At 46.7% G+C, this 16,989-nt stretch overlaps 2 protein-coding genes across 10 annotated transcripts in view; one reads left to right on the top strand and one right to left on the bottom strand.

Annotated features, from left to right (window-relative positions):
• LOC109268424 (uncharacterized) overlaps positions 1–5,339 on the bottom strand; it is a 93,055-nt gene extending 87,716 nt beyond the window's left edge. Inside the window, exons 1-3 of the mRNA XM_053888735.1 lie at positions 5,039–5,339; positions 4,459–4,710; positions 3,245–3,402 (exon numbers count right to left, since the gene is read on the bottom strand). Coding sequence (XP_053744710.1) covers positions 3,245–3,402; positions 4,459–4,710; positions 5,039–5,339 — 711 coding nt within the window. The remainder of the gene's footprint in view (positions 1–3,244; positions 3,403–4,458; positions 4,711–5,038) is intronic.
• An 822-nt stretch (positions 5,340–6,161) lies between these two features.
• OTX2 (orthodenticle homeobox 2) lies at positions 6,162–16,084 on the top strand. 9 transcript variants are annotated; one of them, XM_019451708.2, is made up of 5 exons: positions 6,162–6,291; positions 6,443–6,510; positions 11,169–11,384; positions 12,375–12,526; positions 14,445–16,084. In XM_019451708.2, exons 3-5 carry the CDS (start codon positions 11,288–11,290, stop codon positions 15,063–15,065), a joined length of 870 nt encoding a protein of 289 aa, XP_019307253.1. In that variant the 5' UTR covers positions 6,162–6,291; positions 6,443–6,510; positions 11,169–11,287; the 3' UTR covers positions 15,066–16,084. The 9 variants fall into 9 exon arrangements, with proteins under 9 accessions (XP_019307253.1, XP_053745419.1, XP_019307252.1 ...); XM_053889444.1 differs by having other exon boundaries at positions 12,351–12,526; XM_019451707.2 differs by lacking the exon at positions 6,162–6,291 and having other exon boundaries at positions 6,302–6,510; positions 12,351–12,526.
• The last annotated feature ends 905 nt before the right edge of the window (positions 16,085–16,989 follow it).

Genomic DNA, 16,989 nt, shown 5'->3' with positions numbered 1-16,989 from the left:
CCGCCGGATCACAGCCGGTCCAGGCGCTTGCTTAAGAAACCCAAATTAAGGAGTGGGTGAATTGGGGAAGGAGGGAGCCGGGGGAGTTTGCACCATGTATCTCAGGTATGAGCACTTCTCACTGACATTGATGCAACTGCATTAGAGTTAATGGCAGCAGCCTGCTTCTCATTATTAATTGTCTTTGTGTTTGGATAAAGTATGTAATCTTCTTCTCAACCACACCATTAAAATAGGTTGCCTTTTCAATTAAGAACTGTCGTGAGCACAGCAGTCAATTTTCCTAATGAAGATGCATTATTTTTTCACATTTTTTTAATAATGGAAAATCCCAGGTTTTCATTAGACGCGATTACAGAGAAATGCAAGAGAGTTTCTCTAAAATTTATGCGGTCATGTAGTGCATTAAACGCCAAGCTTTTAAATAAATTGAAATTTCTGCAGATAAAAGAAAAGCATGAGCAGCAACTATGTTCAAACCGCTCCATTCAGATTTTAAAAAGCAAATACCATGAGTTCTTTTTTTGAAATGCACTTAACAGATATAACAATAAAAACAAGTCAGTGAATGTCTGAAAATGCGCCTATAAACTTTAGGGGGGAATCTCCTCTAGTTTAGAGATAATTTGCAGATCTTACAGAATAGTGGTGTGTTTGCAGAAAATGCATTGTGCCCATTTAGATAATGAGCAGTTTTTGAACAAATGCCTCAGCTTGATCATTAAAAAGCAAAAAAATGTCTGGGCTGTGCACCTACAATTAGTTTTTGTTTATTTACTTCCTTCCTTGCTATCATTTTTCTTCCTTAAAAAAAAAAAAAAGACAAATTCAAAGCTAGTGAATCTGGTACAACTGTTTACAATTCTATGCTTTTGTGATAGGCAACTTTTCAATTGTAAGAAAATTAAAATTGCAAAATTCTAATGTAGAAGTTTAAAAATCTGTTGGAAATATTCATTCCTAGATGTGAAAGTGGAAAGTTTGCATCCATTGAACAAAAATGAAAAATGTGTTATTCATTTTCTAATCTTGGGAATTTTTGAGGTTGTAGTGAAAAAGATCTATCAAAATCTATGTTTTCTTTGTTAATAAAAAATTTAAGTTACTGTCTTTTGCATATGAAATACTGTTTTAGACAAACAATTCCTCTTTTTTTTCTCTCCCCATTCAATGTGAATACCCTCATAGGAGCCACAGTAGAGAGTAGTGTTTGAGCGAAAAATAAGTCAAATTCTTCTAAATAGAAAAAAAAAAAAAAGTTCCCAACAACAGCCAGACTTTTTTTCTTTGTAAGAAAACATCAGTTGCTTTTTCTGCAGACATGATCTTTCCAGGTTTTAGGTGTTATGTCTTTTAAAAATTGAACTCTTTTTTAATCAACCAGCCCCTCAAAATGATCTGCAAAGAGTGGGAAATTAGATTTTCGATTAAAACCTTATCCCATCTCGAAGGATTACTTTATATTGATTCTTAAATATGGCTACAATTGATGGGCTCTAATTAAAAATCCAAAGGAAAAGTCTGTCGTGCCCATATAAAAGAAGCTTTTCATATACGGGAAATAAAGCTTGTAAAAGGTTACAAATAAAAGATTAGAGATTTATCCAAACTAGTTTAAAGCTTCACTGCGGTTTTCTTTTCTTCTTTTTTCCCTTTCTTACAAAACCATTCCTGGGTCTTTTTTCCCCCAGTTTTAAATGAAGTTTGCAAACAGGCAAGATATTGGACTGTAATGGTTGTTTTATATCAGCTCTGTAAGCTCAAGGCTACTGCCTGCAGTAGGATTGATTTCAAGGAAAGTTCGGGACCAGAAGATGAAAATTATATAAACTGACAGCTACCACCCCTCATCAATCCATCCACATTCCCGTCCACACCCTCCTAGCGCACACCCACACCCACACTCACACCCTCATATTGCACTCTGTCTCTCACACACCAACCCTTCCTATCCCCCACCCTAACCTTGCTCTGCACACACCCTGGGTCCCCACATGCTCAGGGACAGACGCACAGCTCCCAGCTCACACTCAGCTCATAAATGTCTCCCAGCCCCACATCTCGCACTTGTCACACAATCTTAATCCGTTTCATTCCGGAACAACATGGTCCTCTTTTCCTCTTTTCTGCATTTGGAATTTGCCTCCTACTCTTTTATCAAGACAGCACAATCCTATCTTTGAAGTTGTTTCTTTCTCCCTTACCCTCTTTTCTGAGGCAATCGTAAATGCAGGGAATAAGCAACTCAAGCTTAATTCACAAGTGATCTACTGCTTTCTATTTCCCTCCAAATTCTGCCTGCATTGCCAATCTTTAACCCTCGTTAAAAAATTAATTAAAGTTAATCTTGTCAAAGTTTTTAATAAAGACATATCTAAAAACCTAATGAAAAATGACTTCTTTCTAAATATCGTGGCAGTTCTAAGGCAAGATGTGGTCCCCTACTGTCCACTGAATCGCTGAAAAGATTGGAAATTAATCTTCATATTTCTGAAGTAAGTGTTCAGGGAGTCTAACTGGCTCCTTTCCCCCTGAGAGGCGGTGTTCTCACGAAATATGGGTTTTGTTCTTCTTCTTTTTTAATTAGCCTGGAAGAATCCTGAAATCTTTCTCCTTTCTCTTCCCACTCCTCTACTCCTCCCCACCCCCCCCCACCCCCCCACACAGCACCATAGTTAATAAACTTGGAGGAAAGTTTGGAATATTTTAAACTGGCCTGGCAAGTGGGGTGGAGAAAGTAAATCCAGCTAGCGTGAGACATTAATCTAGATTTCAAAATATGAATATCAGCCATATTTTGGAAATTGTATGCAAGCTCTGACAAACAATTTGATTTCCTATCTACTGGTTTTCTTAATTTCACTTCTGAATACTGATATCTCATATTGATAGCAAGATAGTTGTACTCATGGCAATTAAAAACCATCCACTTGTTAATGAAAATTACTTAACAAACACAAAGCATGCTACCTACCACAAATCAGACTCATAGAAAAAGAAATCTAAAGACAGAAGATGTAGGGGGAAAAAAAAGTTAAACATGAACAGAGAAAATACAATGACCACATAGTAAGTATATTGGAAGTTCAAGGACTTACTGGAAATCAAGAGTTAGACTTTTCATCCAAGGAGTCTTTTTCTCCCACCAAGCCTCTGCGGTTTTCAGTACAACAGCCCAACCCCCCCTGCCACCAAAGCCAGTGGCTTTTGTCCTGACCTACAGTATGGTTTGTGGGGACTGTACCTGAGCCGGGCTGTCTGCAATTTCCAAATTGACAAGAAGAGACTGGAAGATAAAGAGCATGTTCTTACAGGTGAAGAGCAATTTTGCAACTTTTCCAGGAGACACCCAGGAGAAAGCTTTCTTGCTACCAACTGCTGCAGAGTCTGGGCAGAATTCCTCTAGAAAGAAAAAGAAAGTCTTTTTTCCCCCCCGTCTGCCTGTGTCTCTAGTTCTCTTTCTCTTCTCTGTCTCTCTCTGTCTCTCTCTCTCTGTCTCTCTCTCAGATCCAATCTTTTAAGAGCTTCAGCACATTGCTAAGCTAAAGGGAAATTCTCTTTGATAAAGCGGCGTTTCCAGCTTCTGGGTTTTAAAACCTAAATCTATATTCAAATCTGGCTGAAGGTGTGTTCTGGGATTTATGAAAGCCTCTTAAAGGGGTAAATTTACCAAACCGTGACAAAATCATCACAATCTTACTTTAGACATCTGAAGTGGATGGGAATTTTAAAGAGACCCTTGTTTATTTAACACTGTCCATTTCCAACTCGTGGTTTATTGGTCCTGCATTTCTGCGAAGTTATTAGACTAAAGGGCAAAGGAGAAGCGAGAGCTGTCTGCTCCCAGCCGCAGTAAAGGGAAAAGCCCTCCCACGCCCCACCGCTCAGAAATGTGCCCTTGTCCAACAGAACCCGGGAATTTTCAGGGAGATTTAGCTGCCCCCGCCAACTGAGAGGACACCGCAAACCTCTCCGTAGGGTTCGACGGGTTTCCCACACCAATGGACCCCCCACAGCACATAGATCTGTGGGCCTAAAACGCTCCCCGTACTTCGTGGAGAACACAAGCGCATATTCTGGTATTTCCCCACACACACACCCCCCTCCACTGTCCCCAAGGCCTCCCTTCGGCCCTTCCCCTCCGCCAGACGCACAACGTCCATTTTTCTTTTTCGTTCTTTGATGCTTTACACATCATTGCGATCAAACTGGGAGAATCCCTGTCTTTTCTCGGGGTAGGAAGGAGGCTCTGGCTCAGGGGAGCTGGGTGGATTTGCCCTTCCTTCACCGAAAGTATCCCGACTCTGGCCAAGTGCTCCCAACCAATGGGCCAGACCGCCTGGGGCATTTGTGGCTCTTCTCCCCCCCCCCCCCCATTAAAGGCCCGGGGTGGGGGAGCAGTCGCCAGGTGTTTTAGTACAGTGGGGGCGGGGTGAGAAAAAAAAGGTCCGTACTCACCCTCCCCCCTCAGCCCGGGACCCCACAATGTCGCGACTCCTGGGAACGCGACAGCCAGCGGGTCTCTTCGGACTGGAGCTGCTGGGCAGACCCCGGGCCGCTCGGGGGCTCGCTGGTACGCCGGGGCCCAAAGCTCTAGAGACACCTGCGAGGCTGGCCGCGGCCGCCGAATGCCCAGCCCCAGGCCGAGCCGCAGCCGGAGCCGGAGCCGGAGTCCAGCCGGGCTGCCGTGCGCTTGCTGCCTCGTGCGCACTCCCGTAATTCGTTAATTGCTGTAAATCCCAAGGACGGCCACATTTGATTACACATACAGTATAAGAACCGACAACAAAGCGACGAATTAATTACCAACTTCATTAACATAGGTCCCCAAATTAAAGGCAGCGAGCTGTTTCTTTGGGCCCACTTGCCGTGGTGGTGGTGGTGGTGGTGGTTGAAGGGGGAGGGTGTTTAGAAAGAGATTTTATTTTTCTTTTCCGGCACTGGGAGTTGTGAGGGAAGAAATGTCTTCTGCTCCCCCCACCTACCACTCACACCCTCAGCCGGTCCCCTTGTTCACCCCCCCCCCCCCCCCCGCGACTCCTCCGCCCAATCTGTTTCTGCTTTTCTAGGGACTCAGACCGGTTTGAAGGCTGTCGGGTCCCGCTCTCTGTGCCAGCATTAAAGTTAGGCTGGGGTGCGCTCTCTGGCTCGGGTCCCCTGGTGCTGCCGCTCTCCCGCCTCCGGGCTCTCAGCCCCCGGCTCGGGCCGCGCGGGCTGTTTGCTCCAGGCCGCGCCGGCGGGCATTGAGTAGCGTTTGTATTAACGTGGAAACTCTTGTTTCCAGCGTGGGCCTCCTGCGTTCGCTCCCTCCCCGGGTGTCCGGCCGACCCCTCTTCCATCCCCGAGTCCTGACCTGGCTCCCGTTGTCTCCCCAAACCGGCCCTGGGGTTGGATTCCCCGGTTGGTGTTCTTTGCAGCCTGCCTTGGGTTTCTTTCAAACTCTAAAAGCCCTGCGCGGATCCCACGAGTCCAGTCTCTCCTCCGGGGACCGTGGAGTATTTAGAAGGGCGCAACGAGTGGGAGAGACACGAGTTTTTGAAAATAGTTTGTTCTTGGACTTGTGTATCTGTCTCTCTCTTGCCTACACGCCCACACTTCACTCCCAGGCCTCCTTCTTTTACCCTTTCTGGCCCTCAGCGTGGTCTGATCCTGGTTAAGACAGCACAGTGGTGGCTTTAGGCTTCAGCCTGACTTGCTTTCTGCGTTTGATCTACACCCTTACTGCTGGCGTTGAATGCGATAACCCACCCCCACCCTCACTCTTCTCCAGCATTTACCTAAATATTTTTATCTTTCCATCGTATTGTATGGGTTTCCTTTCTCCCCTTCCCTAAAATCAAAACAAAACAAAAAGGGGGGGGGGGAGGAAGGGAGGAAAAGAAGGAAAAGAAGAAAAGGAGAAGGAAGGTAAGGGAGGCCTCCCTGTCCATCATTTTAATTATACAATTAGTTCACATGCTCCAGCCCATAATGTATATTTTAAGCGGAGCCCAGTGTCTTTCAAGAACATTCTGGTAATGTCGGAGGCCTGGATTTGTTGCCTGCTCGTCCCCCCGTGCAGCAGCGGCCTGTTTTCCTCCCCCTGTTGTGTGTTTTTATTATTTTCCCTCTGGCTTAGATGTGTCAATCATTCTCTCCCTGCCATTGGTTGGAGAGTTTGCGTCAAAAAGTTGCCAGAGAGGCGCTTTCTCAGCAAATCTCCCTGAGAGCGGGACCGACCTCAGCTCCAACTCAGCCTCCACTGTTATTAAAAATAAAAATCGCTAGAGCAGCCCTCACCACGTCTACTTTGTATGTATCACAGAGGGACCCACGCGTGTTTCCAACTCGAGCTACTTTCCTCATTTTCGATTCTTAAAAATATTTTTTTTCCGTTGTTTGACTTTTTACGGAGGGGTGAAGACAGCAAGATTTCTAACTCAATACTCTTGATTTCTTTTAGGATAGCTGGCTATTTGGAATTTTGAAGGATAATTTAATTTTTTTTCTAACTTCCCATGCGGCTGTAAGGTAAGTGTCCGTCTGTCTTGCCTGCCTATGTCCATGTGTCCTTCTGTCTACCATCGCCCCGATACCTCCAATAGACCGACTGATGCACACTTCTGCGAACGTGGAGTTCTTCTGAAGCATGCCGTGTTTTTCTCCCTTGTAAATTTTTTAGGTGTAGTAACGAGCATTGCGAAAAATTTCTGATCTGGAGGTGAGGGCGGGAGTGGGAGGAGGGGAGACAGCGCGCTCCTGGGGTCTCCGCTTCCGCCCAACGTCGTGGAAACCCTGTGAGGGTAATGTGGGGTGTTTTGGAGGGCTTCTGTTTCTGGTTTTGTTTTATGTCAACGCCCATTCTGGGCTTCTCCCTGCTAGTTTGCGTTTTGGCCCTCAGCTGTGGTTGGGTCATTTGGACTGATCTCAAGGACATCTTCAGAGTCCGAGACAAAAAGATACAGATGTAGCTAGATGGATGGATAATGATGATGATGGTGATGATGATGATGATAAGATAGGCGTCTTCTAGGGCCAGCGTGCCCGAAGCCCGGCTCGCTCGCGGATCAGCGGGTGAGGATGGTCGCAGCTCGAGCCACCCCACCCCCCTTAACGAACGTGAGAGGAAACCCGAGCGAATAACCTAGGAGGCGTGGAGCGCCGGCAGCTCGTCCGCCCCGCGCTCGCCGCTCCCTCTGTCCCGTCCCTTTTCCCGAGAGCCAAGAGCAGCTCACCAAGATTCGCCCTCCGTTCTCAGCCTCTTTCAAAGGCCTCCAGGTCCCCTTTTCCTTTTTGATCGCCACATTCCTCCCCTCAAAATAACCTGGGAGTGCAGTAAACCCCCCATCCCCATCCCCGGTTGTCTCGGTCCCAGACCAGGGTCTCCAGACCGAGCGAGAGCGGGAGAGTCGTTTTGCTACGTGACTTTGTCCGGAACGGCTCCGGGCCCGCCCGGTGCAGCCCTCCGCACGCACCTGGGGCTGGCAGAAGTGTTGGTGAGTGGCCCCGGCTCTGCCTGAGGCCGCGGCGGGGCCGGGGACGGAAACCTTACACTGGGGAAGGCGGCCCTCCGCCGTTCCGGACCTGGGGCAGCGCCGGGGCCTGCGTGCGCGCTCGCGCGCTCCCCTCCCAGGCTCGGGGACACCGGGGTGTCGTGGGCAGGGGCCGGGCCGGGGTCGAGGGGTGCCCTGAGGCCCAGCCTCCGCTCTGGGTCCACGCAGGTTGAACCATCAGGTTCCTCGGGCAGCCGGCCTCGGCGACGTGTCACGCCGCCAACTCCAAAGAAGTCTTCGTGTTGATGTGTTCAAGTGGCTCTTGAAATCACAGTCCGATTTCAGAACACATTTTTTGAGATCAAGTCCCTCGTCAGAACTCCCCCGAGTTGGCTTTTTCCTCCTTCACAGACAGAAGTGGGATGCGGGGACAGAAGGCCGAGCGGCGTTGACCCTGGAGCGGTGGATGACTTGGGGAGGGGGTGGGGAAGTCGTTCCTGGAAATGCTCTCTTCCGTCCGAGAGCCTGGGGGGGTCAGGATTTTTCCCGCTCAGTTCGGGACTTTTTCCAGCCACCGAAAGTTATTAGCACAGGAGACCAGTTGGAGAGGAAACTCCTCCCCCCAAAGGAAGGTAGACACCAGACCTCTCCTCACTCCCCGAGCTAACACTGGAGCTTTCTCCTCACCATAATTAATAGTCAAGGCCAACCCTTTTGGCACGTTTCTTCCTCCCTCCCTTGCGGGTGGCAGCGTTGTTTGATTCCCTGAGGCCAGAAACTTTCACTCGAGTTCGCCGGAGAGGGAGGCCCGCGCCGGCTGGTTCCGCGGTGCCCACTTCTCTCCTCTTTCTTTCTCTCCTCTTGCTCTTCGCGGTCCTCCGAGCCACAGGCCAGTCGCCAGTCCGCGTAGTTTTGTTTCTTTTCCATCATGCAGAAAATTAATCAGCCCGGACGAGAAGCGGAGCTGAGCACGGCGGCCTGTAATTAAGGGACGTGTGCCCCTCGGATTATCTCGTTAGTTTATCAAGAAAACATTTATTATAATTAATTCTTGGACGAGGTAATTATTATTGAGCGAGGACACACAGCAACTGGTAGATGGGCTCCTTGGAAGAAACACACACACACACACACACACACACACACACACACACACACACAACAACGGGGGGAGATGTGGGGGAGGGAGGGAAGAGCGACAGATTGCACGAATTGACCGTTAGATATAAGGCGGCGCGGGCCCGGGCGGGCAGTGGAGCCGGACCCGGGGCGCCAGGACTGCGGGGCTGCCGGGCAGGGACGCCGGACCGAGGCACTCGCGCCCGGACGTGCGGGCGCCCAGCGGCTGCGGAGACTCGCCCAGCGACCGTCGCCCGCTCCCGTGGGTAGGACTTCTCCAGTGGCTACCTCACGAGCAGTCATATTGACGCTTATATTTTTGAAAGGGTATTTCAGTTTCCCCTTCTGGGCTCGCTTTAGAGAGGAAGGGAGAAAGGCGTCCTTGCAGGGCTTTGAAAGTTAATGGAAGAGCCAATGGCCTCTTCTTTGGAGAGTGCATGGCTCTTTCATAGCCTAGGCCGGCTGCTCAAAGTATCGAGTAGTTTTATTTGGGGGTGCTTTTCTTTTTCTTTTAAAGATGCATAGAGTAGCTAAAGCGAAAACAGTTTATCCCTAGAATTTTAGTGATTTTGCGATGGCAAGGGCAAAGCTGTTCCGAGAAGGATCTTTGCCTAGTGCTTTCCGTCTGTTACTGCTTTTTATGTTGGAATGTGCATTTCTAATTGGGTGAGAGCTCTACATGTAAGAACAATTCCGTATTTCTCATGTGTACATCTGCTAGGATTTTGTTTTTTTCTGTGGTAGTTCAGAACTGTACAACATAGTAAGACTGCATTAAACAAGAAAGAACTCCAGCTTAGAAGCTACATAAACAAATAAATGACTGTATTTTAAAGCAACATTGTTTTCACAGGCTCTAAATAACTGTCTTGGAAAGAGAGTAGAAAATATCAAGGCTTTGTTATAGGGGGCAACTAAATTAATTTTATTGATGAGATTTTTCAAACTCCTCCAAGAAGGGTATTTATAAAATTACATTAAATTAGACCCGAGGGTAGAAAAGCATGATTTTTGTGCTATGACTTTAAATCGGGAAGAAGTTGCAGTAACTGACTTCCATTTGTAGAATTTTGTGCCTTGATCTCTAAAGCAATGGAAATATGAAAATCCAGTCCTAAAAACTCAGTAGGACCTTTGTCAAAGTAAGAGGGAACTTCTCCTAATCTTGTATCCGCCATTTTGAAGCAATCTCTCATAGTGTCAAAGTTGCAAAGTAGAGGTCTTTGCAGGATAAGTGCCAATTTTTAGTCAAATAAAAGCTAGACTTGAAAACTGTCAGCCCGTATTAACATCCATTTGGGATCCCTTTGCTTGGGGCAGTGAGAGACACACAGCTGAAGAAAGTAAATAACTTTTCTTTTTCTGCCTGCCTTTTCCCTCCCTGAGCTTTTTCTTATAGGATTGTAGAAAACTTGAAAGGTAGGGAGAAATTCTACTAGTTTCACAACTTTGGGTGTTTGTGGATCTACTTTCTTCAAAACTAAAATGTGCAAAAGGCAGGCAGCTAGAATTAACAGGAAGCTCTGCTGTAGCTGCTGAGGACCCCAATGTCTGAAAATTTGCCTCCCGCAGGATCTGCTGCCTCTACAACACCAAAACCAACATGGAAGCGGCTTGCACTACAAATGCTCACCCTTTCTGCTTGCAAATGTGGGGGCCTGTCATTATCTGATTGGTGGGATTCTAACTTCAGGATTTCTAGCAAACCTCATGCCAATCTCTAAGACTTTTTTTTTTTTTTTTTGCAGTGTGTTTAAATATTTGATGGGTGTCGATTAAAAGTTAAATACTTGTTTGTTTAGCTTTAGTTCTTTAGACACATAATCAAGGTCCTCCAAAACCTTAATAAATCTGTTACTTACCTCAAAATCTAATTACCCAGACTACTAATTAGGTGAAAATGATTACTGGAAATGACTTCAAATGTGGAGTCATAGCAGTTGAGCAGTTTTCTCAACTTTGTCGATTAGCAAGTTCGTATTTTAGATGTTAAATGCACTGACATTTTAGGTTCACAGCAGTTAAAAGTGGTAAAAAAGCGAAGATAATTAAAATTTGCCTTGGAAAGGCAACAGTCTGGGGAGAGGTAGATTTCTTGAATTGTTTCTTTGTTTCTCACCAATGGGCTTTGTTATCAGCATTATTTATTTAGCCAAAGAGTTCTTTGTCTCTGCAAATGGCCCCAATCAAGTTTTGTTTGAGACAATTAGCTAGTGCCAGCCAATGAGTCCTATGCAAATGTAGGGATAGGAATGCAATGTGTGCATTTGAAGGCGCGGGGTTTTGTTCTTGGGGGGGGGGGGGAGGCAGATTGTAATTGCTTTCTTCTGGTACTTTTTTTTTTTTTTTCTTTAAGTTTAGTGTGGGGGTGGGGAAGACAGGTTTATCTGGTCTCTCTCCATCCCCTCTAGTTCCACAGCAGCTGGGGGCGGGGGTGAGGGGTGGGTTGCAAGTCCTTTAAAAGCCTCTACCTTGCACAGCCCAGGCTCTTTCTAAGTTAGTGGTGGAACGTGGGAGAGCTGCCGCCTGCGAAGCAGTAAACCAGCACCTCTGTTTGTTTGTTTGCTTTGCCCATAGTTCAACCGCTCCCAACCCACACACTAAGGACCCTGAATCTGTCCACCCCCAGCGAAGCGAGACCTTCTGGCTGGGTCCCCCCGATTTGGGCCGATTTTGCGCCTCCAAACAACCTTAGCATGATGTCTTATCTTAAGCAACCGCCTTACGCAGTCAATGGACTGAGTCTGACCACTTCGGGCATGGACTTGCTGCACCCCTCGGTGGGCTACCCGGGTAAGTGAGCCTCGCGGCACTCCTGCCTCACCTTTCTCCAGGCCCGCCCCTCGGATTGTGACGCCCTTTCCCCCCGGAGCCCTGGGGCCGGCGGTCGCGCTGCCCCCACCCCAGCTCCAGGCGAGGTCCCCACTGGGTTTTCCTTCCAAAAAGCAGCTCAGGGCCACAGGGCGTTTACCAGCCGGAGGGGAGGATAGGGGCTGGAGGGAGTAGGTGGATCCTGCAACACTGGGGGAAACCCACACCGCTTTATTCTTAATTGGAGTGATTGGGGGACACACTTCGGAGCCGGGTGAGGAAGGTTCCTGCCTCCGCCCGTATCTCGAATCCCAGTTCCTCGAAGGACCCTCTTCGAGAAGCTGGGTTTCTCCTCGTAAATTCTCCGGGCCAATCCTGGGGCCTCCCCTGTGACCTCCAGGCCCCATGCCTCTAAGCCCTAAAGGTGTTACTTACCCTGGGTATGGGTGCTTTCCTTTCCGGTCAGATCTGTTTTTTAAAATCCTCGTAGAAGTAGGAAATATGCCCCCATTTTAAAGATGGAGGAACAAAGGCCCTCAAAACCAGAGTCTCGAGCAGGATCGAGATTTCACCCCATCAATCGGAACTGCGGGTCCTCGGGGATCCCTTGACTTCACGGAATGGATTTTTTGTTTGTGTTGTGGCTTAGGGGTTGCTTCTGTGGGAGTTTAGGATTTTGGGCTTCCTTTTATTTCATTTGTTACCTATGGAAGGGTCGCTCTGGCTGGAGCGATCTCCGACGTCAAAAGTGGGGGCTCCCCTGGAAAGGACAGTGCTTGTCTGGGGACCGAGTGTCGGCTCCGGGTCCGGGGAGGGGGTGGGGAGAACACTGGTAGGCTCTGGGTTGAAGGGCTGGGAGGACAAGGGAAGTGCCGGGAGTGGGGGTCGGGGGAGTCGGAGCGCCCGCAGAGACCCCTATGACTGAGAAACTGCTCCCCCACCCTAAAGGGCCCTGGGCTTCTTGTCCCGCAGCCACTCCCCGGAAGCAACGCCGGGAGAGGACGACGTTCACACGGGCGCAGCTAGACGTGCTGGAAGCTCTATTTGCTAAGACCCGGTACCCAGACATCTTCATGCGGGAGGAGGTGGCGCTGAAAATCAACTTGCCCGAGTCCAGGGTGCAGGTAGGGCAGATGTAGATAGAACCGTCCTTCCTGACCGTGCCACTCCTCCCCTGAGCTCGGTGTATGTTGAGGACCCGGCAGAGTCCCAGGTCTTAGAAAGTGTGAAAGGAAGGCTGGAAATTCAGCCCTCCATTGGAGGCCAGTACACTCTTCTTCTAAGGCTCCTTGGGCCTGATTACTCCTCTTGCCCCTTTCTGCACCCCCACCCCACCCTAGGGGTGAGTCTCTGCATGAGTCTCCCGACCTAGGTTGTAAGGGAAGACTGGAGATTTTGCTGCAGTGATAAAGCACAGTCCTAGAGCTTTCGGGTCCCCAGCCAACAGAGGCCTAGTCTTGGCAGATTTCAAGGGCAGTCACTTAATATTTTAATACTTCCCTTTCCCCGTGTGGAAATCCTACCCCATTCTCATCTACTTTTAGAGGTGAAAGGAGCTTAGCTCCTGTATAGCCCCAATATTTTTACAGGTGAAGAAATGGAGTAAATGACTTGCTCAAGGTCACATGTCAGTTTGGCGATAGAGCCAAGCCGCAGAAGCACTGGTGCTCTTAACAAAGAAATTACACAGTGATAGTGTTTTCTTTAACTTCTTAGGGTGTAGACAGAATTTGCTAGCTCTGAGCCATCTCGCAGATAAAATATCAAGGCAACATCCTCAGTGACATCCCCCCCTCCCCTTAACTTGACCTTAAGCTGGAGAGGGAAAGTAAACTCCAAATTTCCTCAAACACAAGCCCCATATAGAGTTCTCTGGAAATAATGTTTAGCACCTAAACACACACACACACACACACACACACACACACACACACACACACACACCCCTGGGACTCCCCTTTAGCCAGGACATATCAATGTGACCTGCAGATCAGACAAGAGACTTTCCAAAGTAGGACGGAGGAATTTAGCACTTGGGGGGCTTGAACTCAAGTCTTCACTGCAAGAAAGTAAGTGGCTCTGAGTGGTTGGTGGTGATATGCTCAGCTTTGGTGGCACAGTTAACACACCCATATGTAGAGCTCATTCGAGAAAACCACGGAGGACGTGTTGCTCAGAAAATGCCTGTAGTTTTCTCTCAAAGGGTGGTAATTTCTTTGATAGGCCCCCTCCCACAGCAAATACTGTTCCTTCATTGCAGAACATGAACAGGGCTGGTAAAGACAGTCTTCACAGTTGCAGGCAGACCCTTAAATTGACAAGCCAGTGAACATAGCCCAGGACACTGAATCTGTGTGCTGAGTGGCACCACCCTGAAGGTAAAGACTCCAGTATCAGACCTGAGACTAGCAGAGAAGTCTGTGCTTAAGCTCAAAGCTGAGTACGTACAAAACATTCCACTTACCATAAAGACAGTTTCAGCAAACAGTGGCTTTCAGACCTCCTTCAACAGGAACGCTTCTCCTTGGAGTTCTCTTTTGTAAGTGAGCCTTTTTAGGAGAGAAGGAAAAAAAAATAGAATGATGGAACCACCTCCATATTAAAAGTTATTCCCCCAGAAGATGGACTGTAAACTTTGAATTTAGGCTGTTCTTGTTGTTAAGTAACAACAGAATTGTTATCCCTCGCTTTGCTTGTGTTTTGCTCCAAAAGACATAGAAACATGGAATTCCACTGTAAGAGTGTTCCACAATACTGCTGGGTCTATGTGCATGTGTGTATTTAAGGTGAAATACGAGATAGGAAAATGAGAGGGAGAATTTTTAGCCATATGATTTATGATTCTGGGCTGAGAGTCCAGGCTTTAAGACAGCCTCCCCACTTTCTTAATTCCAGGGGTATATATGAAAGCACCACAAAATGGGTTTTCAGTGGCAGGAGAGATTGTCTGCTTAGCTCATCTGTCCATGGAGAGCATATTTATAATCTGGAAGCCACTCTTGTCCTTGAAACCACGTTAAAGAAATTTCTTTCCCTTTCAAGGTATGGTTTAAGAATCGAAGAGCTAAGTGCCGCCAACAGCAGCAGCAGCAACAGAATGGAGGTCAAAACAAAGTGAGACCTGCCAAAAAGAAGACCTCTCCAGCCCGGGAAGTGAGTTCAGAGAGTGGAACGAGTGGCCAATTCACTCCCCCCTCTAGCACCTCAGTCCCGGCCATTTCCAGCAGCAGTGCTCCCGTGTCTATCTGGAGCCCAGCTTCCATCTCCCCACTGTCAGATCCCTTGTCCACCTCCTCTTCCTGCATGCAGAGGTCCTATCCCATGACCTATACTCAGGCTTCAGGTTATAGTCAAGGATATGCTGGCTCAACTTCCTACTTTGGGGGCATGGACTGTGGATCTTATTTGACCCCTATGCATCACCAGCTTCCTGGACCAGGGGCCACACTCAGCCCCATGGGTACCAATGCAGTCACCAGCCATCTCAATCAGTCCCCAGCTTCTCTTTCCACCCAGGGATATGGAGCTTCAAGCTTGGGTTTTAACTCAACCACTGATTGTTTGGATTATAAGGACCAAACTGCCTCCTGGAAGCTTAACTTCAATGCTGACTGCTTGGATTATAAAGATCAGACATCCTCGTGGAAATTCCAGGTTTTGTGAAGATCCGTAGAACCTTTTTGTGGGTGATTTTTAAATATACTGGGCTGGACATTCCAGTTTTAGCCAGGCATTGGTTAAAAGAGTTAGATGGGATGATGCTCAGACTCATCTTCTGATCAATGATCCGAGAGGCATAGAAGGAAAAATGAAGGGCCTTACAGGGGCCCACCAACCAGCAACCTGAAATGGACAGACCAGTCTACTTAAGATCCTGTCATAGTTTTAGGTCATTGGTTTTCCTGATCTGCAAAGTGATCAAAAGCATTCTAGCCATGTGCAACCAAACACCACCAAAAATAAAACTAAATTGTGAGGGAAAGGAGGGAAGGACATAGCCTTCTTAAGCAGAGGTGTTCCAATGTTTTAGCCAATCCGTGGTTGAATCTTAGGAATGGACAGTGTCTCAAGCTCACTCACGTTTCATGACCAACTGGTAGTTGGCACTGAAAAACTTTTCAGGGCTGTGTGAATTGTGCGACTGATTGTCCTAGATGCACTACTTTATTTAAAAAATAATGTTCATAAGGAGTCAATATGTAGTTTAAGAGACAATCAGTGTGTGTCTTATATAAATGGTACATCTGTGGTTTTTAATCTGTGCTAGACTTCAAAACTGTGATCTCCTGTTATTGTATGCAACCTTGAACTCCACCTCTGCAGGGGTTCTTCTGTGATTAAATAGGTTATAATTATAAGCAAATTCAGAGCAACTGAGTACTTATCTAAAAAGATTACCTTTGGCTGGAGGTGAGCTGCACTGAAACTTTACAACAAAATGTCTCTGGACAAGGAGAGTGAGAGAAGAGAAACAGAAGGACACTAATTCATCTGTAATTTACTGTTGGTAAGCCTAGCAGTAAAGAGACATTGGTCAATTGCTCTGACCCTGATGAATTTATAGACTGAGATCATTGTCGTTTATGCTTGCAGATGTTAACTGGAAAAGTTATATATGCATAAACCTTTTCTTCCTGGATTTGGCAGATATGTATAATTATATTAAAATGGTTCTAGCACAATATTGGGTCCAGTTTAATTTTATGCCACTATTTATGGATGAGAAGCCCATATTCAGCCTCTCCTTCCCTAAACATATTTTATTGAGGTCAGAGAGGAAATCCATAAACTCTATTTAAAAAGCATTTTTGGCTTTATCAATGGATGAACTAGATACGAGTGACTGTGGCATGTCAACTTTGTGTGACTTCCATCAGAACTGCTCTGGAATAGAATATAGGGAGCCTAACAATCATTAGGATCTTGCTCTCCTTGCCGCATACCATAGTGATTTCTTAGGCACTTTATTGGTACCTTTTAACATAGCTCATTTCTTTTTTAGCGAGAAAGGGAGAACTGTAGTACCTCGGAGAAAATGGGAATGACAAGAATTCCTTGTTTTTATTCTCTCATTTAAGGGGATTTTTTATTTTTTAACTTCCAAAAAAATCTGAGGTGAACATGAGAGGGAATGTAATCAGAATCTGAAAGCAGTTCAGGCAGAAATGATTTCTGAACAAAAGAGTTCCAGAAAAGTTTTAAAACCTATAATTTCAGTGGTTGAACATAAGGCACCCTGGTCAGTTTTGTTTTTGTTTTGTTTAAAAGAAAGTGCTGAGGAAAAGAAAATAGGTCCCTTCTGAGTTCTACTTGCATTTTGTGAACCAATCACCAGAAAAGACAAATGGGCCAATGGTCATGGTGCTCCTCAGGTAAAAGCAGGATTTAATTTTAAACTCTTTATGTTCTTAAATTTGACCCAAATTAAGTGACTCTTGACTAACTTTTTAAATGACTTTAGTAGTTGCAACCATTTTGTTTTCTAGCTAATTTTTCTGTCCCTGGCCGTGCATGCTCTCTTGAACCCTACGTAATCTTGCCTAATAAGTAAATTGGTTTTGTTTTACTGCTAAAGGAAATGCAATAG

Source organism: Panthera pardus, unplaced genomic scaffold, assembly GCF_024362965.1.
Source record: "Panthera pardus isolate Hobbes unplaced genomic scaffold, ASM2436296v1 HiC_scaffold_24, whole genome shotgun sequence".
In the NCBI taxonomy this organism is placed as follows: Eukaryota; Metazoa; Chordata; class Mammalia; order Carnivora; family Felidae; genus Panthera; species Panthera pardus.
The sequence above is the reverse complement of the archived record's forward strand: the minus strand, read 5'-3'. Positions and strand labels throughout refer to the sequence as shown.

What these genes read in the sequence shown, in the direction of transcription:
- OTX2 (XM_053889444.1), top strand. Translation starts at nt 11,288, where the DNA reads ATGATGTCTTATCTTAAGCAACCGCCTTACGCAGTCAATGGACTGAGT. An exon ending in CCCCTCGGTGGGCTACCCGG is followed by an intron (nt 11,385 to 12,350) that starts GTAAGTGAGCCT and finishes CCCACCCTAAAG; the next exon opens with GGCCCTGGGCTTCTTGTCCC. An exon ending in TGCCCGAGTCCAGGGTGCAG is followed by an intron (nt 12,527 to 14,444) that starts GTAGGGCAGATG and finishes TTCCCTTTCAAG; the next exon opens with GTATGGTTTAAGAATCGAAG.